The 24,175-nt window shown below is 50.8% G+C and overlaps 7 protein-coding genes across 9 annotated transcripts; 1 reads left to right on the top strand and 6 right to left on the bottom strand.

The window, feature by feature from the left end:
- Positions 1 to 919: 919 nt before the first annotated feature.
- PV10_08519 lies at positions 920 to 4,701 on the bottom strand. 2 transcript variants are annotated; one of them, XM_016373550.1, is made up of 3 exons: positions 3,915 to 4,701; positions 3,669 to 3,767; positions 920 to 3,607 (listed from the first exon to the last, which is right to left on the bottom strand). In XM_016373550.1, the coding sequence occupies exons 1-3, from the start codon at positions 4,018 to 4,020 to the stop codon at positions 1,758 to 1,760; spliced, it is 2,055 nt and encodes a 684-aa protein (XP_016220461.1). In that variant the 5' UTR covers positions 4,021 to 4,701; the 3' UTR covers positions 920 to 1,757. The 2 variants fall into 2 exon arrangements, with proteins under 2 accessions (XP_016220461.1, XP_016220462.1); XM_016373551.1 differs by having other exon boundaries at positions 3,669 to 4,701.
- A 6,462-nt stretch (positions 4,702 to 11,163) lies between these two features.
- Positions 11,164 to 14,153, bottom strand: PV10_08518 (uncharacterized protein). Its single transcript, XM_016373549.1, has 2 exons — positions 13,375 to 14,153; positions 11,164 to 13,328 (listed from the first exon to the last, which is right to left on the bottom strand). Exons 1-2 carry the CDS (start codon positions 13,889 to 13,891, stop codon positions 11,635 to 11,637), a joined length of 2,211 nt encoding a protein of 736 aa, XP_016220460.1. The 5' UTR covers positions 13,892 to 14,153; the 3' UTR covers positions 11,164 to 11,634.
- Positions 14,154 to 14,556: 403 nt separating this feature from the next.
- PV10_08517 (uncharacterized protein) lies at positions 14,557 to 17,004 on the bottom strand (the record flags this gene model as incomplete). Its single annotated transcript, XM_016373548.1, has 4 exons — positions 16,322 to 17,004; positions 16,099 to 16,271; positions 15,879 to 16,047; positions 14,557 to 15,827 (listed from the first exon to the last, which is right to left on the bottom strand). The coding sequence occupies exons 1-4, from the start codon at positions 16,851 to 16,853 to the stop codon at positions 14,557 to 14,559; spliced, it is 2,145 nt and encodes a 714-aa protein (XP_016220459.1). The 5' UTR covers positions 16,854 to 17,004.
- Positions 17,005 to 17,412: 408 nt separating this feature from the next.
- Positions 17,413 to 19,359, top strand: PV10_08516 (uncharacterized protein). The gene has a single exon (XM_016373547.1). It carries the CDS (start codon positions 17,498 to 17,500, stop codon positions 18,611 to 18,613), a length of 1,116 nt encoding a protein of 371 aa, XP_016220458.1. The 5' UTR covers positions 17,413 to 17,497; the 3' UTR covers positions 18,614 to 19,359.
- On the bottom strand, positions 18,176 to 19,803 carry PV10_08515. 2 transcript variants are annotated; one of them, XM_016373546.1, is made up of 2 exons: positions 18,876 to 19,803; positions 18,176 to 18,822 (listed from the first exon to the last, which is right to left on the bottom strand). In XM_016373546.1, exons 1-2 carry the CDS (start codon positions 19,070 to 19,072, stop codon positions 18,774 to 18,776), a joined length of 246 nt encoding a protein of 81 aa, XP_016220457.1. In that variant the 5' UTR covers positions 19,073 to 19,803; the 3' UTR covers positions 18,176 to 18,773. The 2 variants fall into 2 exon arrangements, with proteins under 2 accessions (XP_016220457.1, XP_016220456.1); XM_016373545.1 differs by having other exon boundaries at positions 18,176 to 19,803.
- Positions 19,804 to 22,655: 2,852 nt separating this feature from the next.
- PV10_08514 (uncharacterized protein) lies at positions 22,656 to 23,018 on the bottom strand (the record flags this gene model as incomplete). Its single annotated transcript, XM_016373544.1, has 1 exon — positions 22,656 to 23,018. The coding sequence occupies one exon, from the start codon at positions 23,016 to 23,018 to the stop codon at positions 22,656 to 22,658; it is 363 nt and encodes a 120-aa protein (XP_016220455.1).
- Positions 23,019 to 23,219: 201 nt separating this feature from the next.
- PV10_08513 (uncharacterized protein) lies at positions 23,220 to 24,009 on the bottom strand (the record flags this gene model as incomplete). Its single annotated transcript, XM_016373543.1, has 3 exons — positions 23,220 to 23,723; positions 23,783 to 23,896; positions 23,950 to 24,009. The coding sequence occupies 3 exons, from the start codon at positions 24,007 to 24,009 to the stop codon at positions 23,220 to 23,222; spliced, it is 678 nt and encodes a 225-aa protein (XP_016220454.1).
- Positions 24,010 to 24,175: the final 166 nt, after the last annotated feature.

Below are 24,175 nucleotides of genomic sequence, written 5' to 3'. Positions count from 1 at the left end.
ATGGGGTCACTTGAGTTGCCCCTGCCTCGGCCACAAAGCAACACCTGAGTGCAAGGGCAGCCAGGACCCAGGAATAAGCTGGCGCCTGCCCAACCCACGCCCAAAGTGTTAACACACGCATGGCATGCCCCGACATCTTATCTTAGCTAGAGCATTGTCATTACGTCTGATTCTTTCGTCTTCTGGGCTGACTATGGCCATGATAAATATGAATCCTCACCTTGATAAAGGCTCAGGTAGACAGTTGATATTGGACAAGTTAAGCATGTGGATACCTAACAACGGAGTGGTGGCCAAGATGCTGGGCACCTGGCTTGGTGATTGCTTCTCCGTCGTTCCAAGCGGACTTGGAAGTACCTCAAATCCATAATAGTATAGACATGTCATGCCTGTATCTGCGTTGAAATGTCGTCTCCAGTCTTTGACCGCCGGGACCCTACAGTCTGCATCTTCATGATGACCTCGTGAGTCTTGCGGGTGTGCCGCGCATGCGTAACTGAAGCAGGGGCCTGAGACGATTGACCACTGAATAACCTCGGACAAGTTTGGAAGGGACGAATGAGATCACCTACTAGGTACTTACTGACTTCTTACTCCATCAACAACTCGATAACAATTCATCACTACTCGTTATGGCCCCACGATTTCAGGCTTAATGATCATGGGATCCGGCAGATATGTTGTTGCCATGACCCCACGCGACCCCAAAACACCCTGGGCTTAAGCGGCCGAACTGATTCAACCCGCTCTACACGAACCCAAGCTATTCGTCAGAGCATGGTCGCGGGACTGATCTCCGAGACAATCCAGTTGGCCCATGTTCCCTCCCACAAGGGTGTCAAGGCTCCTTGGTAATATGTTAATACGCCCGAGCAGTTTCAAAGGCTGAAATGGTCGCAGCATCATGGGAATTCCACTTCGACAGTTGTGAAAAGGTCAATATTCACGTTTAAATCCTTAAACATATTCCATATTATTCCGTGACGCGTGTAGCTGAAAGACAGAGTGGACGTCCGCAAAGAATCCAGAAAAGACAGTCCCACAACATGTAGTTTCTCACTCAATCCATGATCGTCGCTTCGCGTCTTTCGCAGGGTCCTGTTTCCCGTGAATCCGACAAAATCATTAGACGACCAGTATGCGCACTCCGCCCGTTTCCAGCAAATGCAATCGAGCATCGGCCAAATCGCAGTCGCACTTCCACAATAGCTCCGTTACTTTCACCGCCCAAGCAAATGCAATATACATCGAAAGGGGGATATAATGCTGCCCAAAATGGACCAAAGAATAAACCAGCACTTGCGCCTTCACCAAATCGTAACATCTGTGGATCGCCTCATCCAAGCACCCTTGACTCGACATGCTCAACATGTCTGCGCCGGCCAACAGAGTGAGCTCCCAAAGTGACAGCGTGCCGCCATGTCAGCTCATTCAGTGCCCCCACTGCAAATATATTCAAAACAACCATCACCTTTGATTACAGCTCATTGGGGCTGCCACCTCCACCACCCAGTCGCAGCAGGGAATTCAAATGTGCAAAGAAATAAAGGCTCAGGTGAGCCGCACCAACTGACATGCTGTTCAAAATACGACACAAACTCCCAGATGTGAAAACTCCCGTCCATGGCCAACGATGCACGGTGGTTCTGTGGACCCGGCATACATGACCTCGAGGATATCAAAAAGCACTGTCTGTGCAAGTAGCTTTTCGCAGCCACCATCGTCCTCCCAAGTCACCATAGTAGTGGCCCCTCCATCTACTGGAATCCCGGGTTCCACTGTCCACCTGGTTGACCCTGGCTCTGAGGCCCAGGCCAGCCTTGCTGGCCATGCTGAGGATTTGGTTGCATGAACTGCGTTTGACCTCCCATTCCATACATGCCTCGCTGGCCCATGCCGAGATTTCCATACCCAGCCGCGTTCATTGCTTGAAGACCAGCTCCTGGACCGTACAACTGTTGGCCACCCATCCCACCAGAGCTCCCCTGATGATGAAGCATGGGCATCTGCGGTGGCTGCATCTGTTGCTGATGAGGTGACGCATTCGGGTGGTTTACGCCACCCATGGGTGATGGAATTTGTCCCTGAGCCAAGTTGGGCGAGAATTGTGGTGTGCTCATACGATGCATAGCAGGAGATTGATGAGGTTGAGGTGGTGGGGCCCCCCAGCTCTGCTGTTGTTGTTGTTGCTGCTGGCTCAAGCCATGAGGTGAAAATGTTCCACCGCTGAAAGGAACTTGTTGCTGCTGAGGTGGTCCCACAGAAACATTGGAACCTGCCCTTTGAAATTGTGCTTGTTGAGGGGTGAACTGCGCCCCATCTCGAGGGAAGGCCTGCAGACTTGGTTGGCGGACTGGCGACTGTATTGGAGGCTGCTGATGAGTATACGAAGGAGGATTCATGCCTGGCTGCGAAGACTGTGATTGGTGAGCAATGGGATTACCCTGTGGAGGCAGGTCATTGGGATGGAATCGTGGAGAGGAGTAAGAGTGGCTAGCAGCAGGAAGTTCAGTCTCGGGCGGAGGAGGAGTTGCAATTGGTTGCTTGTGCTCTCTGCGCCAATAGTCATCCACCAAGCTACGGCGGTAGCGGTTCTGTTGATTGATGGACTTGCTGAAATCAGCCGCATGTCCTGCCTGGCTAGTCAATTCAGCATCAGAGCTCGACCGGGTAAGGTCCTGGTATGGCGGGCCACTAATCTCGTGGCGAGGTCGAACGATGTCCTTGTATCTCGAGTCGTAGGCAGGATCAAACGACGTAAGTTGGGCCATGGTCGAGGCGATGCCTGCCTGCAACGGGGGTGGTTGCTCTACACCGAAGGCTGGCCCGTTGCTGTAGACAATGTCCCCATAGGCAGCAGCGACTTGAGCCCTGGCGTTCAATTGATCTTGCGCCGCGGCCTCTCGGGCCCGCGCAGCCCCAGGGCGTTTCTCTCCTGCAGCATCCTGCTCAGTGAAGCCCTGCTTGATGGCTTTGGCTTCCCAATAATCATCTCGCACCCTCCGGCCATCCTTAATGACTCGGCTTCCAAATTGACGAAACATGGATCGTGCCGTCACCACTGCAATCTGTCGAGAACGGTACGAATATGGGAGGATCTCGTGGGCGACAAGCTCTTCCTTCTCCTTGACGCTGGCAATAATCTTAAACAGTGAGCGGTTTTTGTTGAAGAGAAGGTATGAGTCTCGGTATTGAAGCTGCCTGGCGCATTCAGTAGCCAGCATGAAGAGCTTAGGACCTCTGCCAGGAAGCGTAAAGGTGCGAATTTTGTACTCTCGCCCTCCTTGCAGGTAGCCCTGTGCATCAACCTTCTTCTCGCCAGCATCATCGTATTCGCGTGGAACGAATTCATCGCCTTCCTCTCCAAGCACGTCACTGGTGTGATCGCGGACAGTAGGGAGGGCTTTGATGGTGGACTTGGGGATGGTGCGTGGAGGGGAGCTTTGTACTGGCGTGATGGCGGGTTGATTGGAGGTGGATTGACTCTTTGGAGTTTGGATTAGGTCTGGAGAAGTTTGACTGGATGGAGTTGGTAGGGAGTCGGCATTAGTGGTGAAGTCGCCAGAAGTTCGAGGTGTCTTGGAAGGTCGGCCTCGTTTGCGAGGACCTGCTGCGTGCATCAGAAACATGGTCTAACAACGGAGGGGATCAAAGATGCCACTGCATACCATCATCGCCGACTTGCTGATGCTCACCATACTGGTCGGGTGAGCGACTGCGCTTGATGCCACGCGGGTTGGCTTCGGTAGAGGATTGCCGTAACGTCCCTGTGATGCGGCAGGATTAGAACCGAAGTTATCAAGAGGCGCACGGATAGAAGGGAATGGATGCGCTGTCGAATCAAAGGGGCATGAAGATGTGTTACGAGTACAAGGTAGCAAGTAAGTGATGCGACGGGAGGGAAACAAGCATACCAGTGGCGTTCAAAGCCGCGGGATTAATTGTGCCAGAGCCATCGTTCATGTCGGCGATACCGTTAAGAGCATTTAAGGGTTGGCGTGTAGGAGGGTATAGGGACATCTCCAGGCGGGATCAAGGATGAGATGAAGGCGGCTGTGGTGATGGTGGTGTTGATGTTGATGCGCAGGCTTTGCATCAGTACATCCGTAAGCTGCCAGGGTGTGGGTGTGACAGAGCAGGATGGGGTGACGGTGATCAAGGATGGCAGAGGATGGTAGCTCCAGAGGTTGAACCCACGGTCTCTGCAAGGTGCAACAGAGGACGATGAGGTGCGATCGCGACAGGAGAGGACGCGGAAGACGTGTAGGGATGGATGCAGCAGTAGCGAGGATGACGCTGGAATGATGGGCCAGTCGCGGCAACGCAAGTGCAAAGTTGGTGGAGGAGACGGGAGAGAGAAGTTGCTGGGGTGGTATGGTGGGTAGTTGGCTGGTGCTAGTTAAAAAGGTGCCAGTGGTAGCCTGGGAGGACTGGAGGCTGAAAGGTGAAAGGTGAAAGGTCAGAGCACAGAATCTGACCGAGTGCCACTGTGCTTCGATGAAGTGGGCAGGGCAGGCAAGCCAGGCGTGGGAGGCAAAGGCAGGCAGGGCAGACAGGGTAAAAGGTCTGTGCCGGGTACAAAGGTACTGGCTTCTGAGTGGGTGACTGATTACCCAAAGCCTTGTGGTCGTAGCAGTGGGTAGGTATTGGACTGAGGCCTGAGGATTGGCGCAATGTCGCACACGATAATCCTTGGTCCACTATTTCTGCTCCGTATTGTGAAAGTTGGGACCGTGACAGTGCAGGAAATCAGCCACCGCAATTGTGCAGAAGGCTAAAACTTATTACGACTCAGGTGGAACCCGGCGAGAATTGATTGATGGATTTGTTTTTTGCACGATGCGATCTGCTCTTTTTTCGTGGGTTTGCAGGCTCGTTGCCTCCCCTTCGTCTTCCAAGACCCTGGGTGTGTGATTCGAGACGGAATGATCTCGAGAGGGAGGGATGTGGCTGTCGGCTTTTTAGGTTCTTGAAGGGGACCTGTCAACGACCAAGGATTTGAGTAAAGTTGGAGACTCGTGACGAATGTGCCGAGGACGAGGAGGCTGGTATGGCAGCACCTAAGTAGAGAGGTGCAAAACGACGCAAAAGACAATAATTTACACGTCGGCTCGTTTAGTGGTGGCGATGTGTCCTCAGTCACCGTGTTAACGGCGGTAGAGGTCAAAAGCGCTGGCGGAGTAGAAATGTCGGGCGGACAGAAATGAATAACTTTCTGGGTATGGGCACTCGCATGGGGAGGCGGGATGGCAATCGAAACAGCCGAGGTGGAATGAAGGGAGATTTGATGCGTACAACACAAGACAAAACGTGTGCAGCTGCAGGTGTGGTTGGTGGGCGGCGTAAGGTGTCCTTACGAGCCACTCTAGAAGGCGAACAGTTGTAAACGGTAAGAGCGAGAAATGGATGGTGACAGGCTCGATTTCTGTCTGATATTTGGAAAAACAGTAATGATCCGCGGCCGATCTCGTTTGGGTCAAAGAGGGCCCTTTAGTAAATGAGTTATGCAGAGATGGATGTCAATTGAGGTGGCTTGTACTTTGAAGAAGAATAAGTTACAGGTGGGCAGGGATTCGTTCGAGTGGTGACGACTTGATCGGGCAGGACCAAGACCAGAGGGCGCATGGATGTAAATGCTTATTACAGGCGTTGGACTTCAGACCAGGCACCCGTGGGCATAGGCGTGCGTGGGCGTTGGGTCGTGGATCGTGGACCATCGCTAATAATATTCTACTGAGGTAGGCAGTAAACTCTGTCTCCAGGCTCGTGGTCCTCTAGCATTCTCCATTAATCAATCGTAATTAACGACTTATGTCGCTAGCTTAGCTGCATTCGGTCGATAAAGGAATAGCGATGCTGACTTGGAGCTGATCCAAGACAAGAAAATCTCCTCCGTAGTAGTATGTCTCTCGATTCCAGATGCCTATATGAAGAGCCAGGATCCAATATCCTGCGTTAGGTGGGAGGCTTTCAGGCTTGACTGTTGTTGCCCCTCCCAGCCGTACAATTAAGTCGTTAATAGACTAAAGCCCAGAGGATGGCATTCCCGGCTTCCTCCAGTCCCTGCGTCGATCCGCATCGCCTGGCCAGCACAAAGATCTTTCCCCAGGAAACCTTGTATGGATCTCTGTTTGAAATGGAAAAAGGTAAACCGTGGTCAAGAATTGATCCAACAGCCTCGCAGGACAGATTGATGCTCTTGGTACTCTTGGAGAGCGTGTCAAACGACTCGACGCGTCAATGCCCACGGGCCCCTCTTGTCATCGGTCGAATCGGCCGGCTCGGGTGGCTGTGGAGTCTAACAGGCTCATATGCGTATGCCAGTCAGACCGAGAACTAGTCCCGCATCTTGCAGCGAGATACGGTTCGCGGCACATGAACAAGTTTAATCAAGGCCGCGATGACCGGGGGACCTTGTCCTACTGGCACGCAGGGTCTGTGGATCGTTGATTCAAGCCAAGGTCGTTGATGAGGTTTCCCAGTGCGGGATAGGATCTATGTACGACACAACTCTACACGGGAGCTGAGGACCTAGGAAACCTAGAGAGCTGGAATGTTGACACTGCCTTTCAGCTTTGAACAACAGGCGAGGAACATCTCCGAGTCGAAAAGTCGCGACCTTTCCCTTTGCCTCGAGGAAGGTTAGTACGCCGAGCTTTGTGATTAAAAGTGTGCATAAGGTACCTTAAGCGGGCACGCAGATTGGTTAGGGCCGCCTGGTCCGTTACTGGCTATTGGGCATGCCTAACAGAATGCGTATGTCTATGCCTAAGGTACGGAGTATTTGCTTAGGTAGGCACATAGGCAGCTGAGGCAAGCCCCGCACCTGTCTCTTGCCAACTACGGCAACTACTAGAGGACGCTGTGTGATTGTTTTTGATGGTCTTTTGCGATGATTACCATGATTGTCAGCTACCTAGCCGTGCTCCGGAGTCGATGAACGGGGACGTGAGTATGGATCGAGTCTCGCTTCAACGCGCTCTTGCAGAGACTAGCACTCACGTTTCCGCTCCACCAGTTTGAGTGCTGAGCCATATTTGTCTTGTCCATTAGGTGTCAATGAACAAGTCGCATTGTCCCAAGCCATGTCAGAAAGCATGTAAGAGAAACAACAACACGCGTGACGACACACGTAATACAATACGTATGATTGATTTCATGTCCAAGTCTCGAAGGACCCGGACTTGTTGGGTGGAATCGACAAATACTCGCCCAAAGTCTATCCGAGTCATCTCACCCAGCGCATGGCAGTTGGCGCGGGCTCCGCCATTCCAGAGTCGCCACTCTCGTTGGAGATGCGGTCATCTGCTCCTCCCTCCACAGAGCCCGTGCGCTCCTGTTGGAGCAAAGGTGGCGGAAATGCCTATCCATGCCTGCTGCGGTGCCGTGGCCCGTGAGCCTATGATGGTACTATGACTACTTTTGGCATGCTTGGAATCCCTGTCAGTTCAAGACAATGCACATGCTGGGATTTACAGGCAGGCAGGCTATTCCACTTCGAATTGCAGTCTTGGACCCGATGCGCATGCAACAGTCCAACCGCTGGCAGACCATGACCATTTCGGTGACAATGCTGGGCCACAGATTGGCAAAGAATCGCCTCTCCCAGACAAGAAACCGAACGAGCCCATACCACCTTTGCAATTGTCAGCCGGGCGTTTGGAACTAGTGACCAAAATGGTGTCAGCTGATGCAATTGGCTCCAGCCTGAGGGTTCCACCACTGTCGCTTGCTGCCATGACTATCCCTGTCTATTCAGGCTAGAGCTGCTAGCATCAAGACATCTGAGGGGCGTCGCTGCAGGATTGAGTCCCTGAGGTTCCTTTACAACAACGGGTGTCGATCCTTGCTCGTGTCCTAAGCGACGCAGAACGCCCCATAAAAAGTTATGCGGTGCAGAGCAAGGCATCAGACTCATGTTAACTCCTTCTTGCTTTCGTGGTTCACTGCGCGTAAGTTGGTGAGATTGAAGGGCTCGATAGAGTACGAGTCGCCGTGGTTGGTGTTGACAGACCTACGTATAGTTCTTTTCCCAGTGTGGTTGAAGAAATCATAAAAGATTGATTTATCGTTGTTGTTCGTGTGAGAAATCGGTTTGCCTGCGGGCACTCCGCACGGCACTCCCGCGTGCTCCCGCTTCTTGTGCATGAATCTTCTGTGCATCCGGCTTAAAATCGCAGTATGTGCAGCCTCGAAATAGAGATTCCACATTCAGATTGCTGAGCCCATGACAATAATTTCTGAGAAATTTTGAGTCTGCAAGAGTGATTTTCTTTCGATTGTTAGGCCAGAGAGCAGAGATTTTGGGGTTTGGTCGCCTAACGTACAGGAACCTCCACGGCCTTGCCGTCAAATAGGCGAGGGGATGCACTTATGATCGGCGAAACCGTGTCCGGTCCAATCCATGGACAGCGAGGAGTCGGCACATGCATCAACTTCCACCCAAGAACTCTTCCTTCGATTGGCCAGGTGTCCAATGAAGCAAATACGAAGTGGCTCACAGGCTTGACCAGTAAAATGTGGAGAGTCAATATCATTACGTGCAGATTTACGTGACGGGCATCTCCAACTTCATTCGAGAGGCCAGGAATCAAAGACAGTAGTGCGTCTGGATTTTTGGTGGTCCTGAAGGCCATCGCAAAGACGTTGTTCTGGCGGGGCTGAATTATTCAACGGCGAGGAGGCAAATTGGATGAATAACACATATTACTCACAGCTGCGTCACGAAGCAGGTGTCTGTAACCTGTATGTACTCCGTAGTCCAACGAGCAATTTAGTGACCACGTAAAAGTAGACGTATGGACAATATTTGGACATGCGCTCGACTCGACCTTGGAGTACTAAGTAGGTTAGGTAAGTAGGTAGTGGGGAGAATTGAAGTTCAACAAGCCAAAACGACAAGGTACTAGGTACCTACTAAGGCTTTGGTCACGGCAGATTTGTGACATCTCAACCCCGCAAGCGTCCGCCTCAGACCGAGGGGCTATAGTGAACAACCAGACCACTTGCTTATGGAATGAGTTCGAGACTTGAGACCTAAACATGGACTGCTTTGGGCGTGATTTACTGGGCGGAGGACTCAAGAGACCCAGCCTTTGAGTGTCATCAATAACTCCCTAGGTAGGCTTCCGCTCTAAGTAACTCATGACATTGGGGACTCACAATACCACTTTCTTATCATATTCCTTGATTCAAAGCAGGCATGTAGTACGAATAAAAGTTTCGACTGCCACCATCATCAATTGATTTTCCCACTTTGAGTGCCATTGGGCCCACTATTCCGTTGAATGCGCATTGATAAACATGGATGGTCGCGTATGGTTTGCGCTTGCGGGAACACCAGGATCTGCTCGGCCCGCTCCTGAGCTTTTGGAAGAGGAACCAAGTTCTCTCTCCTTGAGGCACCTCCTTCATCAAATGGATCTCTGGAAGGCGATGCAAAATACTTCACTGTTGAAAGTTGCTAAGAACCTGCCGTGCCTGTCTATTGTAGATACTTGCAGTCCTTGCACTTTCCAACTGAGAAGGATGTCTCCCAACTTGCTCCTGCTCTTGCCCTAATGGTCTCCCATTATGATCAACTTCAAGTGTCGTCACTTCCGCTTCTCTTCTCCTTGACAATTCTTCCTCTTTCAGGCTCCAGCTTTGGTTCCCGTCATCTTCCAACATCACATCATCTTCTAGAAATCACCCCTTCAGATATTAGCCAATCACTTTTGGTAGCTTGATTTTTCCTCTAGCATCATCACGGGCCCCATTTTTTTCTTTGTTACGGATTGATCTAAACACCTTTGACAGGGATCTATTTCCATCAATCCCTTCGAGTCAATCATGGCTCGTACTGCCCGCTCCGATCATCATCCTTGAGTCGTTCCTACTTGCAACAAAGCCAGACCATGTAGCGGATATGGCCGACTAAGCCCTGCTCAACTCATACCAAAAAGGTACGAGGTATCCATCTGTTCATCCTGCAGAACATCTCAGCCAATCGGTCCATCCCTTTGCTACCTCTGTCCCTAAGAAGGAACACCACCACCGTGCCGTACTTATCCCGGGACCAGACACGTCCCAAACCCTGCCCCTCTAACTTGCAGTACCCCAACACGTACCTCTCTACCTGCCTACAGCATCTAAGGACTGACTAACAACATGTACTTAGTTAGCTTCCAACTTGTTCAAACCTGCCGATATAAACGCTTCCCTCCATTCAGCCAAGGTCCATCTCCTTGCTTCGCAGGTGCAGACGAAGACGCAGATTCAGCCCAGATGGTCCACCTACATCACGCTGTGTTGCCGTGACACGTCGGGCGGACGATGCGAGCCGCTCTTGCAGCAGCCTTAGTCTGTCCAACGCCCCGAGCCGACCGACTGTGAGTCGATGTGCAGAGCACTTCCTTCAACGTGGTCATCGACGCTCCTGCAATCTGCAAGATCGTTCAAATGGTGTGAATGGTATCCTCGACATTGGCCGAAGCCCTAGCTCTCATGTTCTCTGTCCCTTGCTGGAACTTGCAGGAGCGTCTGCTGTGGATGCGCTGTCATCATAAAACTACTGTACGTTTTCTGCCTAACGTGCCCGAACCATCTCTTCTGCTCCTTCCCCTGAGGTTGTGCAAGCCAAGATTAGGCAATCAGTCACACCTCGACCCGCCTCACTTGCTCGCCGTTACCAACCCTTCCCTTTGTCCCTCACATCAGTGCAACGTACACCTTCGAGTTTCCAAGATCTCGGACCTGCCGAACCGAAACGGTCACGTTGCACCATCACTTTGATTCTTTGTTTCAAGATCCCCAGCATCCGGGCTCCAGAAACCTATTCAACCAACCGAAGGGAACGCTTGATAGCCGCGTCAATTGCCTACATGGAATCCACACCATTCGGCGGAATCTTGCCCTGATACTCCAGAGGTATTTGTTGCCTTGTCAAGATGGCGTTTTCATATTTCGGATTCGTCCTACCCACCGACATGTTGACACAGCAGTATTTACCATCTCGAATCGCTATACGCCGGACCTTTCACCGGAGTACTCGTTGAACCATCTATTTGTCGTCATGGACTGCGGAAATTGATGTTCTCAACGCCTTCTCTCCCACCAGTTGATCCTGCACCATCACCTACCACGCTATCACTTTTCTATATCGGTATGTCTCCGCCAAATCGATAGCACCTAGACCACTTTGAAATTATTGGGCTGGAAATACAACAAGGTTGCCGTGGCAGCGTCAATGTAACCTACCATGTTTGCCTATTTGTGGCAGCAGTTGTAGTGCTTTGACATCCTCCTTGCTATTCGGTGGCAAGGAAGTAGTAGCTCTGGCTATGACTATGGCTTATACCACAAGATCCCCTTGCCGTTTCCGCGCCAATCCCTGAATGATTACTTCGTTGGGGTATCTTGCTCTCGCTCATTTCTCTCGTCTCTCGCGTCAAATCTTCCCATCATCTATCTCGGCATCATTCCTTCGTGTAATCGTAACATCATTCATTCCTGTACACTGACAAAATAAAGACGCCGCGAAGAATCTGTGCGTTTTATCCATGGCACACTTTCATTACTGCCACCAATACCGGGAACGAACCTCTGCAAAACAACTGCATTGATCGACCATGTTCCAACTTTCCCCATCGCCACTCAGTCTTGCGGTCCTCCAACTTGCAGCAGCAGTCGGGACGACAAAGTGCCGTCGAGGGAACGACAATCTTTGAGATTGAAGCTCGATGTCGCTCGGCGAGTAAGTAGATCCTTAGACATACTAGTACCTTCGAGCCAAGCGGCCAGATCGCGGTCTTCTGAATTTTGGGCCACGAATCGGCCTGATTGTGCATCGAGCTGGATCTTAGGCTCGACCTGTCTCATATGTAGTAAGAGGTGGATAGACGATGCCAGGCCCTGGCCTTTGTTCGCGTAGGAGTCAGCGGAGGAGTTGGTAAGCGGCCAGACGGATCGCTTAGCCTCGTCGTCCGTGTAGCATTTGAACAACCAGCTCATTCTCTCCGCACAGGTCAGGAGAAGAAATGCCGCTAGGAAGGTTTCGAAGTTGCTGCTCTTGTGGCGTGACAGCACCCGCTGCTCAAAATGGTGCATTGCCGCACGGCACAGAACCGCCGCACGACTCTCAATCACCGCGTACAGCTGTGTGATGATGATGTCCTGCGCAAATTTCTCGCCTCGAAGCACCTGGTTCTCCCCATCGGGTCCTTGACCGATGTTCAGCATCCACTTAAGATTCGCCTCCGTCAGAATGATAGTTGCTGTGCAGAGATCGATCACATCGGCAATCAAGTTGTCCGGTTTGTCCGAAGGCGTGCCAGTACCGTTGGACGATGTCGCTTGTGCATCTCTGATGGCTACTGCTGAAATTAAGCTGGCTGTCATAACCGGGCAGGCTTCTTGCTGCATCATATATTGCGTGCTCGACTCTCGGAGGTATTGTTCCACCTTGGGCGTCAGATTTTCACTTTCTACGTCGATCAAGAAAGTATCAACCAGACCAGGGAATTGTGCGGCTTGTTCAGAATTGGGCCGAAGATGTACGCGTAGACCTTTGAAGACGATCGGAGCCTCGCTGAACACGTTGGCTTCAATCTCTCCATCTAGACGTTCAATGTCTGAGTTGCTTTTGAGCATGTTGACTTCGATATATGCCGTCGTACCGAATAGGCTGACGAAATAGAGTGGGAAAGTTTCAACCAACTTTGTTCGCACACATGAGTGCTTCCATAGTCGAGGAGTTTCCACGGCCACACAGGTCTGACATGGCGTCTCTTGCGAGCACGTCTTCTTCAACATCCGACAACGCATGCATGCCCCGACTCTGCGAAGTTCACGTACCTCCTTTCTCCTATCCGGTGTGAATTTACCGCGAGATTTGGGCTTTTGGACCTTGTTTGGAGTTCCAGGCTCTGATATGAAATTGACGGCTCGAGTTTTGGGGTTCATTGCAATTGGTCTTAGGGGCTGAGATGGACTGGAAGACTCGTCGGGAGAGGTCAATGCAGAGTGCCGAGCCTGCGTCAGATACTTTTCGTCACCGAGTGCCCGAGGCAAAACAGACCAATTGATCTGTGACTGAGGTTGAGACGAATTATGTGCCTGTAAGCTGTCTAGAAGAGCTGTAGAGACGTCGTCCTGCGGCATCGAGAGGCCCGGGTCTAGTACTCCGTGCGCCAAAGTCTCGTTGGCGGAAGCTGCGATCGTACTGAGATCTGGAGAATTGGTGCTAACAAGAGGCATGGATCTGAGGAGGTCTTCTTGGGTGACTGGCAGAGCACCGGGGAGGTAAGGATACAATGAAGGCACCGTCTGTCCATTTGGGACAGAAAAACCTAGGACAAATTAGTTATCAACCAAACAAAATGTTGTGAAGCGTACTGTTGTTTCGCATGCCCATTCCATTGTCGGACGTTTCGAGCAACTGGCGTTCAAAACTATCTTGAGCGAGCTGCGGATCCAATGGAGCGGTTTGCCCGTGGTCTTGGTTCTGGCCCTGGCCTTGACCCTGACCCTGACCCTGCTTGTCGCCTCCCACTTGGCGAGAAGCCTCTGCAAGGACGTTCAGAGCATTGAAGTTTTGTGGTCGGCTGGGAGAGAACGGCAGACTGAGAGGGCTTTCTTCGCTTGGATGTTGCTCCTCTGTCGCCAGAGCATTGGCCGCGATCTCAGCGCTCGGATCCGCGAGATCATGGGCACGCAAGACGATCTTGGTTTTGTCTGCCAGCGAGAGACCAACACATTTCTTTGTCAAGTGTCCAAGGAGATATTCTATACGTCCTTTTGGGAAAAACTCCCCGCAGAGCTTGCAGGTATGTTCATAGCGGTTGGATCGCTCGTTGATCTTCTTGCCTCGTGTAAAGTATTCCACCAGTAACGGGTTCGGCTTTCGGCCCATGCTTCCAAGCACTGGCGGTCGCAGTCGACCGTTGAGTGAGAAGGAAGTAAGGTAGCACGTTGGCACGTTGACGATGCCACCGAAGCGGGGATCGTCCTCGTGTTTGAACACAACTCGTAAGAATTGTGTATTGACAGGGGTATCTGGCCAACGGACGACCGCTTGACCGGAGCCAAACGAACCGTCCTGTACGAACAAACAAGAAAACCTCACAAGAATTGTTTAGGAAGTAGACTGTCTGATGTAGAAAGTGTTGACAGGCCAGTGCGGCAACCATCCATGGGAAATCATCTCCGCAGAAGATTTGGTGCCAGCAAAATGTGCTCACCGCCTGCCAAGCTATCGGACTATCTATATTCCGGTCCGGTGCTGGGTTCACAACTTCGAGGAATATCAGATTGGAATGTACTTTGAGATGATGCGTAATCATGCTGCTCTGGGATGAAAAGGATACCTCTATCATCATTTGGGGTTATTTGTGTATCCGGTGCCCTCTATCAAAATCCTATCCCCTGGTTGTTCGACCCTGACAACAGTCTTATGTCAGCTCGATCGATTTGTGAGGAGCCGAAGGCGGTGAGTAATTCAAAGGCGGTGAGCCCCTCGCTGAGCCTGAGCCACTTCCCACGGTCAACAAACTACATAAACTGTGAACAATGTGTGCCCTAGCATTGTCGATGTTCCGGTGGCCGATAAGGAACTCCAAGTATCCCAAAGATACGCCTCTCGTCATGGCTCTCGATTAAGTTTCCCTCTGTGACTTTCTCCCTTCCACGGCCACGCAAGACATCTGCGTAGAGACCATGCTGATTGAGTCTCATCTTCTTCCGACTCGCAAGCAGCCTCAAGCTTCTGTTGAAGATGTCATTACCAGTGAAATAGATTAGTGCAGCGCCCAACTCGCTCCAAGGGACGAAGAGAAAGTCAATGCGGCGCCAGGTCCCTGGCTCTGGCAAAGCCGACACCCCATGCCACTTCGATGATGTTTCTGCTCGCCCGCCAGTGGCAAGTGCTGCTTTCAGGAACCCTTGGTCTGTCAGTCTTGGGATGACCACATCAACGAGCAGTGTACGTATGTGCTCGAGAGTCCCAGCTTCTTTGGTGATGATGAGGTCAATGTCCCCAGAATCAGAAGCCCCCCTGCGATATGATCCGCCGATAATGACATGCGTCTCTGGGTCCGCCAGTTCCAGGGCTTTCTGGACGATCTCGCCATGCTTTGCGACTTCTGCTCGGGGTATTCGTTGAAGAAAATCTTCATAGTGGTCTACACCAACGCGCTGGCTGTAAGTAAGATCTGCCTTGCATCGCAGATCATCCAGAGTGCGATGGCCCTGGGCGATCCATCGAGAAGCTGTGGGATATCCCACCCCATAGATGCCCATGAACAATTGCAGAACTTGGTCGTGTGGGTCCTTTTGGGTCTCTTCCAAGCGACGGAGTCGATCAGTGGCTACGATTTCCTCGATCTTTTCTGCCAAACGTTTTCCAATCAATGGAATAGCCAGCGCTTCCTGCTTGGTTCGAATCAGCTGCTTCTGTTTCCGGAGAGCTGACATGGCTTTCCGATACGCCGTTGTGCGCCAATGATCTCCAATGCGGTCATAATAGGTCGCCATTTGCTGCAGAATTTCAATCGTCCGAGAATTAGGATTGTTGTCATTGGGGTCGCCGTCATGCTTCTCCATGCACTGAAACCCTTTATTTTCTGTCGCCACTTTGTCGTTTGCAAGGAGTAGCTCCAATGCGGGATCATCTTGGCTAGACTTGTCTGCACCTGTAGAAGTGTTCTCGAAGCTTGGGCTGAACTCGAGATGCTCTAGATCCTGCACGTCTTTGACCGCTTTCATGAGATCATCGGACATTGCTGGAGGCTGTCCTTGGGCATCTTTTGGTACAAACGGAGAATCAGGGGCGAGTTCGGACTGAGAATCGTCTAATGCATGGTCAGCAACAGAAGCATTGCAAAAAAAGGAAGTGCACTCACCCAGAGAGCAAGCAGCCCTTCCAAGTTCACTTGACATTACAACATCCTGGGCTCGGTGGTCAGGAGTATCCAACCCATCCACTTGGAATCTCCACCAACGTGTCTCCCGAAGGAATCTCGACTTGATGCTCTCCACGAGCCACTGATCCCGAAGGACAGTTGGACCAGTCTAATTATCACAATCAGAAGTTTGAACATTGGTTGTACATAGAAGGCATACCGGTATTTTTCCGTCTTTGAAGTACCGCTTCACTTTTTCAGCATTCAGGTCGTCGCAGACAATGATATGGGTGGCCTCGTCCGTCCACATATTTGCCCAAGTTGCTCCATACTGAATGCTCTTGCGAATTCGGAATCGACGAACTGGATTGTCATCGGTAGGAGGGACAAAGACTGTCAAGAATATTAGTATACCAATACTTCTTGGAGTGGTGCTCACATACACAAGGTCAGTCCATGAAAGATCTGTTTTTCCAGAGGTATACGCTCCAACTTCTTGTCTCCCTTTCGAAGCTTTGGTACAATTGACCCCTGGTCCGATAGAGTTCGTCTCAAAGAGCTGACGATTGGCAATGTGCTTTTTGTGGTTGGAATTGGAGGAGAGGAAGCTGGGACAGCTTCAGGCGCAGTGGATGTCCTTGCGTTTGCTGGTACAGACAGCCCTCTGGAAGAAGGACGTTTGCGTTTAAGGGCATTGTGACTGGTAAACTCTGACCGCGATATCTCAACGATGTTATTATTGAGGGAAGGTTGAGAGTTTCCTGATTCATGAGATGGAATAACAATCGTCGCCGTGGGTGGCGCGTTCATGTTGGGCGGTGCCGCTCTTTGCATGACAGCGACAGCGCGTTGTTGCGGAAGGGACGAGGTCTGTTCGTAAAGGTCATTATCATTGTCTTCGCGGATGTAGTCGTCAAGGCGAGCTAGATCTCTAAAGAACTGCTCTTTTTCTTCCCTTTTCCTCCTTGCTGCCATGATTCTTTGTTCCGACAGTGATGGGCCATATGGATAAACGCGAGATTGAACGCGAACATTTCACAGAGAGGGAACAGGTGTTTCAATGCAAGGGACTACGACTTCCAGGCAGAATTCACTTGATTCACAGAAAAAGCACACAACAGAAAAGACTGTGTAGAGCAGTGAAGGAGGCAGAGGCGGGGTTGGTGCACTGTGGCACAAAACCTCAGTACATTAGGTACCTCCTCGTTGTCACTAAACTTTCCTGTTGAGAAGGAAAGCCTCCAAGAAGACACAAGCTGGGTGTCTAAGGTAGATAGTTACCGTCTCAAGTATCCATAGTTAAGAAAGTGACAAGTGATACGCCTACAGCAGACTGTAAGAGCATGACTCCGAGTACAGTACACTCCCCTCCGCCCCTTGCCCCACGCCTGGCACGCGCAATCCACTCTGCCACTAAGTAAAGCATTTCTCGCCAATGCGCGAAATTCACGCCAGATCCAGTGATCGCCAAGACTTTTCGGTATGGGAAGCTGCAGTTGCAGGACTGCGGACAAATAATTTGCTTGCACGCCTTATACAGGTTGCTGCCATCAGTCACGTTTGGACGCCAGTTAGCAACAGGCCGCAAGGGGGAGATCTACAAGGCCTAGCCTTGCATCATGTCGGCTCGGACAGACCTTCTCGGATTGTTCACGTCGATCGCCCTCCGGCCGCATAGTCGATGCCTATACCGCGGCGCAAGAGTTTCCTCACAATTCGCACGACATGTCTCCTCGTCCACAAGTTCCCAACCCAAGCCAAAGTCGACTCCCAAGCCTGAACTGAAGTCGACCCCAAAGCCGCTTCCTAAATCTGACCCAAAACCAACTCCACACGAGCTTGCAGCTCAAAAGGTCCCTATACATGTCGGTCTCGACCGAAATCCGGACAGTGTTTCGGCAATCTCGAGAATTCCCATTCCCAAGGGCGAGAGAGGCGAAGTCTTTACGCCGTCCGTTCTTGCGTATCCATTGGGCCTACAGCATCCTCCTGCTCCCGGTCAAAATGTTCCGTATGAGACGCGATCCTTTAGCGAACGAAGAAAAGACTTCTCCAGCTACGAGAAAGCGTTGGAACGTAGACGGGTGTATCTACGATCATACCTTCGACCCTACTTTCAGGAATGGCGTCGAGTAGATTATCACAGAGGCAAAAGCTTTGTGTCTAACGAACGGTTGTTCAAGAAGGATAAGGCTCTCTATTTCCCCAATCTTTGGGGCAAAACTCTGTCAAAAGAAGGAGATGGAGGAAAGGGAGGCAAAGACACCACACCTCTGCTTAGAGGCAAGGTGTCAATTGTTTGCTTCCAGGCAAACGAGTGGGCTACGGAGCAAGTCGAGTCATTTGTTGGAGCAAAGGAGAATCCACAACTGAACAAGCTCCTCGAAAACAGTGATGGAATGGTCCAGAGGATTGACATCAATCTACAAGGCGATATTGCACGGTCTTGGCTAGTCTGGCTCTTCAAGTATCGACTCAGACGAATGATTCCGAAGGAGCGGTGGGACAAATACTTCATGATCAAGCTCCCCCGCGATATCCGCCGAGGTTTGACTGATGAAATTCGAGACGCCATAGGTCTTCTCAATTCCCAGGTCGGATACGTCTATCTCGTCGACCCTTCCTGCAAGATCAGATGGGCAGGAAGCGGTGATGCCTGGGCGGGAGAAATTGACGGTCTCAACGCTGGCATTAAAAAGCTCATCAAGGACGAGCTCACATCCTCACCCCAATAAACAGCTAAACCTGTGCCAAAATGACATGCAGATCTTCCGAAACAATTAATTTCCACACTCATTATGGTGCCATCCAAACGCTCAAACACCACTTATTTGATACAAATTTTGTCCATGTCCAGGACCCCAAATTCACCATGAATTCTCAAGCAAAAGTTCGTCAATTGTCGTCAGATGGTGATACTTGATCACAGTTTTCAGGCTTGGTCCTAGTATTTGCATGTCAGCTATTGTTGTCAGGTGAGGGGTGGGGACGACGTACCCACACCGAGGGCAAGGGTTCTCGGCTTCGGCGCCGTCGAGAATCTCATGGACCACTTTACATTTCTTGAGCAGTCTGTCGGCTCTGGTCGCTGGTTTCGGAGCAGTGGCTTTGTCGCACATTTCATGCAAATAATATGGAGCTGGTCTTGCCGTCCCTGGGCAGCAATTCCAATGATATGTGTAATATATGCACATTTTGGGTCGTCGGACGGAAGACGATTCTTATGAGGACAAAAAGATGGGATAAGTGATATATGCGGCCGGTGTCAAATGTTACGATCGATGGGTCGGTAGGATATGTTGTCGTTGTGTGAGAGGATTTGATCTTGCTTCGTTGGAGGAGTGGAGGGTAGAATAGTCCATTGCCTAAGTCATGCGCAAATGGAACGAGTCCGGAGTGCAACGAGATTGTCTACCGCTGCGCTCCCATTGTCTAGACTCCGTACAGATGTACAATAAATTCGCTGTTTTCGGCCAACAGGGTCACAAAAGTTGGATTTTGTAGATTGGCGGTCCTGCGCAGAGCGTAGTCGTACTCAAAGTATATTGACGAGGAGGGCCAGAGGTTGAGCGGGTGGTGGTTTGGAGTCGAGTTATCTAGCGTAGTGGCGGAAAAATGTTTGGGCGGAGTGAGAAAGGATGAGGTCTGTCGAGATCAACAACCGCCAGTAGTAGTGGGATGGAGAGTAAAAATGACCAAAGGAGAAGGAGAAGGAGAAGGAGGATCAAGATTACGATACGAAGGGATCTGGGTGTGTTATTAAAGAAGTACGAGAAAGAGAGAGTCTAAAAGCGAGAACGAGAGCGAGCGCGAGCGAAGCGACACCAAATGTGGAGGGTAGATTACAGGGACAGAAGGTAAGGTTCAATCAAGTGTGAAAGCAAAGACTCAAAGGTGCCGTGAGTGTTACAGTGCGCAAAAGTTTACAGGTTCACCCAAGGGCCCAAGGGCTCGATCCTTGGAATGCCGTATTTGCATGTCTGGGGTGTTGGTCACCAGAAAACTTATTTTTCAGCCATGACCAAAGGGCGGGCAACTGGCAATTGAAAACGCGGCCAGTAGCCGGCGAAAACCCGCCCGAATGGAAGGCTACTACTCTACAAGAGACAAGCTTTGGACGCGAGCGGGAGGGAAAAGAATGGCGAAAGGACCCTGGGAGGTCGAATAGAACAGTAAGACAGAAACTGGACTAACAACGCCTGGATAGAGGGGGAATGAGATCATGTTGGACCAAGAGACGGGAGGCAAGCCCAAGAAAGACACAAACACAACGGTTATTGGTATGAAGTGGTATGTCAAGTATGTATGGGTTGGGATTGTGGAGAGGGGTGGACATGGTGATGGTGATGGAGACTGTGACCACGAATAGCAGTGGAGGTGAATGAGCACTATCTAATAATGTATGAGGGTTTTTTCTCACCTCTGAGAACCTCGGGATTTTTCTCAGTCATCAACTTGTGTATCCATCGCATGGCTTCTTGGAATCTGTGCCCAGGAACGGCTTGGGAGAAAGCTCGTTGGAAAAAGCCACAAGAGAAATCCATGGGCAAAAAGACGCAGAGGCCGCGCCGGCAGAAACGAGAGCGGAGATGGGTCGAGAATTGGGACGATCCTATCCCTGTACGGGTGTCGTGGCCGTCTGCTGGACAGATACCACATCGTGTTGGCGCAGATTGCATGCAAGAAATGCTTGATTGTATTAGGATTTTGATTCCAAGACCTGGGCATTTGATGATAGTGGTCTGTGTCCACAAGTCATGAGCGAAGGAACAGTACTGATAGCACAGAGTTTGGGTCGGTCGACCACGAGTAATAATACTAGTCCGTCCTCGTGCTGCCAGCTGAGAGAAGCCACGTAACGCATCCTAGAGTCCTGTGCTCTACATCAAACACCCCGTACAGTATATCTCCATCAAGAAGGAGTGCGTTGCATGCAGCGACGACAGAAGTCTGGTCTGACAAGTTCAGCCTAAAGGTTTAAAAGCTGGCCTGATGAGATACTGCAAATGCGCCTCAGGTCCTCAGGAGATCAGTCCTGACGTCTGCCATCTTGATACCTACCATACGTATCTATAACACATGCCTGGTTGCTCTCCCGCTTCAGGAGGACAATGGCTGATCCATTCCCAATTGCTATCGTTGGGCTACTACGGAGCGCTGCTAATCGTTCCAGAGGAGAGGAAGTGGTGGTCGAAGAACTCTATCGCAACCAAGCCTTTTAGGTCAGCTTAAGTCTGGTGGAGAGCCAGGCGGCATTTAGTCACGAGGGAGAATGGTGGCCACGGTTATGACGTGGATTTGAGCGAGCAAACCGACTTCAATCCCCTACAAGACTATGATGGTGCCGAATTCCGGTCAAACACCAAGCACCAAGAAGACAAAAATAAGAAGCGGACATCATCAGCCCGTGCCATGCTCTCAGGATGTAACGGTCCGCCAGCCGCCACCAGCTCTTGGGAAAAGTCCTCGCCTTTCTGTAAAGCAAGTAGCTCAGTCACTATTTAAGACCAAAAGCGCCCATAAAATCAAAACATCCTGGACGCGTGGCATGTTACACCTTCGTTCCACTTTTAGCAACAGCTCGAGCTGGAGTCCGCGAGATATACGGATAGTATGCGCATGTGTTAGTTAGTCACGTAGTAGGGTATGTATGCACAGTATGTAATCTACCGTTACTACGTGCGTGCAGCACTCATGGACAGAAACTGCAGTGATCGCCTCACCATGCTGCGATGGTGGTTTGAGAATGAGCATTGCAGTATGTACGGAGTAATGCGCGCAGGAGTCTAGATCAGCCTCAGCCGCCAAATGCCGATGCCAACACGACTTTACTACCTTTCTCGGCAGGTCCCAAGGGCCTGGAACTTGTGATCGAACACCCGTTCACCTACCTAAATGCTCCTGCATATGCTTGGATTCGGTCCTACGCGAGGGCCGAGGGGGCACATGGGTTGTTTCGTTGTCTGGTCCTTGCGAGGCCCCCAAGCCCCCGGCAATTGAAATCTCAACGCCAAAAGTCATCCTTCCCCTCCTGTTTGGGGGGCCAAGGGTGCGTATTTGACCCCCTAACGGTGGTCCCGACTGGTCCTCAAACCTTCGGTTACGCCCCCAATAAATCCTATTTAGGGGGGCAAAAGAGCCGCTTGGGCCTCCCTTGGCTACGCTTGAGGTCCATCACCAAGGAGGAAGGTATAGGTAATGCCACGACTTGAATTTCACAGCCAAGATGAGTGAATTCTGCTCGCTCTTCGACTTGTTTCAGTGGTGAGGCTGGAACCCGCCCTGTGAGTAGGATTTATAGAACGATAACAGCAGCGGCTCTCATAAAACCTTGTTACCGTTAAATCGAGTGGATATCTGGTTCCCTACTAAGTAACCGTTCTTGCCCCCGCTTTATGGTGAAATGTTTTGTAGACGATCGCCTTTTGCTTCTTTGCCAGATACACGACCTAGACCCCAAGTTTACTTCATTTTCAATTTCTGGTACTAGAAATGAAGCGCTCAAGCTCACTTATTCCACGTTGCATCGAGTGCCGGTATAGGCACACGGGCAGAATGCATAGGAATATACAAGGGCCTCGGCGGGTGAGAATGGGTTTTACTCTCCTGGATTAGTGGAGTACTGTGTAAACATCCGTTTTGTGGACGCCCTACAGTTTATGTGTACCTGCATCATGCTCAATTCTGATCTAGCAGAATATCGAACCCCTTGGGAAAATCCAGACCCTATTTCCCGTAGTTGCACATCTGAGGGTTTCGAGGACTGCACCTTGATAGTCAGGTATTTGCACGAATATAGGGAGCGTTCAGGCCTTGAAGGGTATTCTTCAACCTCTGCTCCTTTCTCCTTATCCGGGTTGCTGATTCCCATGGCGTCCCTATTTCCGAAATGTGGTAGGGAAGTAATGGTCGAGGATTCGTATCTGCCGGGCCGGTGCTCTGAGCATCCTCTTTCCTTCTGGCCATGTCCACCATGACCATTACCTCGTGAAAACACTCCTCGAGAAAGGGGCCTGTCTCTGTCTCAAAGTATTCAATCTGGTAAAGCGAACGCCCATCCATATGATGAGTTGTCCACCAGAACCTCCCTGAGGACAACAATATGTAAGTGGTCTTCAGTCGGTTGGTGATGTGGAGCATTGCAGAGGTTGCTGGAGGGTCAAGAGTGCTAAGCCCCCCTAAAGGCACACAATTGGCCTTGCTTCGATCGTAACGTTCGTTTCCGTTCTGGGAACTCGAAACTGATATGCACTCTGTCAACAGTTTGTTCACTGCCAATATTGTCAGGACAGGCCGCGAGGAATCCTTCAATGCTTGTGCAAAATCTGCGTGGACAGATTCTCAGCTAAAGTAGAGCAGCATTAGGAAACAGAATGCAATGAAGCTTCCCAAAATGATGCCATCTCTCCTTCGCTTGGTCCCGATTCTGGAGATGAGGCCGTTGACTCCGGGAATCTGTGCCGCCGCCGATGTGATGCGACGGTTAATACTTGCGATTGTCTCCCTTTGAATTCCGAAATTCTCATTGATGGCATAGGCTTGCGACAAAACACCGTCAATCACATTATGACTCTGATCTAATCGTCCTCGCTCTTGAAGCATATACTCAGCCTCTGCTTCTGCTGGGTTGGACGTTCTGAAAGCATCAATGTCGGACCGTACATTGGCAAGGAGATGTTGTCGGTCTCGTGCCTCGGAAATGGAAGACTTAAGTCGGCGAAGCTCCTGTCGATGCTCGGTCAAAACCTCCCTATGTCGCGACAGGTTGTTCTGTTTCAGGCTCGATGTGCTAAGTGCACTCTCCGAATCAAGTAATCGAGAAAGTTGAGATATTAAACTGTCACGCTATCCAAGTCTGTTAGACACCGCATGGATGTGCATAAGGTATCTCGCCCTGGCCATACCTTTTCCAACAACTCTTCAATCTCCGACTCGATTCTCTGCTCCTCTGGAGATGGCTTCGGTGGTAAATTAGGGGCGGAAACGTATTGGGAGTATGTGTGGAAAAGAGTCTCAGTCTAGGATGTAAGTCAATATGGGAATTGTGGCCGGTGCTGTGATCGAGTAATACCTGACTCTCGAGGCCTCTAATCTGCTGGCGCAGCTGCGCCCATCCAGTACCACTTGCCATGAATACAGGGCAGAGTGAATCCAAGTTCAGAGCTGAGAGGTATTTTCAATGGATTTCGTGATAGTAATCGGCCATACAGGCCATGTTGCTCTTTCAAGCAACAAGGAGTTTCAAGGATCGCAACCGCCTCTTTGTTATAGCCTGCCCCTGCATGCAAGGATGCCGT

The sequence above is a fragment of the Exophiala mesophila genome, assembly GCF_000836275.1.
Source record: "Exophiala mesophila strain CBS 40295 unplaced genomic scaffold supercont1.6, whole genome shotgun sequence".
NCBI classification, from domain to species: Eukaryota; Fungi; Ascomycota; class Eurotiomycetes; order Chaetothyriales; family Herpotrichiellaceae; genus Exophiala; species Exophiala mesophila.
Note: the sequence above shows the minus strand (reverse complement) of the source record. Positions and strands in the feature narration are given on the sequence as shown.

Coding starts and splice junctions, on each gene's coding strand:
- PV10_08519 (XM_016373550.1), bottom strand. CDS start 4,020: ATGTCCCTATACCCTCCTACACGCCAACCCTTAAATGCTCTTAACGGT. Junction 3,768..3,914: donor CGCGGCTTTGAACGCCACTG/GTATGCTTGTTT, acceptor GCCGCATCACAG/GGACGTTACGGCAATCCTCT. Junction 3,608..3,668: donor TCAGCAAGTCGGCGATGATG/GTATGCAGTGGC, acceptor TGCACGCAGCAG/GTCCTCGCAAACGAGGCCGA.
- PV10_08518 (XM_016373549.1), bottom strand. CDS start 13,891: ATGGGCCGAAAGCCGAACCCGTTACTGGTGGAATACTTTACACGAGGC. Junction 13,329..13,374: donor AATGGGCATGCGAAACAACA/GTACGCTTCACA, acceptor AATTTGTCCTAG/GTTTTTCTGTCCCAAATGGA.
- PV10_08516 (XM_016373547.1), top strand. CDS start 17,498: ATGTCGGCTCGGACAGACCTTCTCGGATTGTTCACGTCGATCGCCCTC.
- PV10_08515 (XM_016373545.1), bottom strand. CDS start 19,072: ATGTGCATATATTACACATATCATTGGAATTGCTGCCCAGGGACGGCA.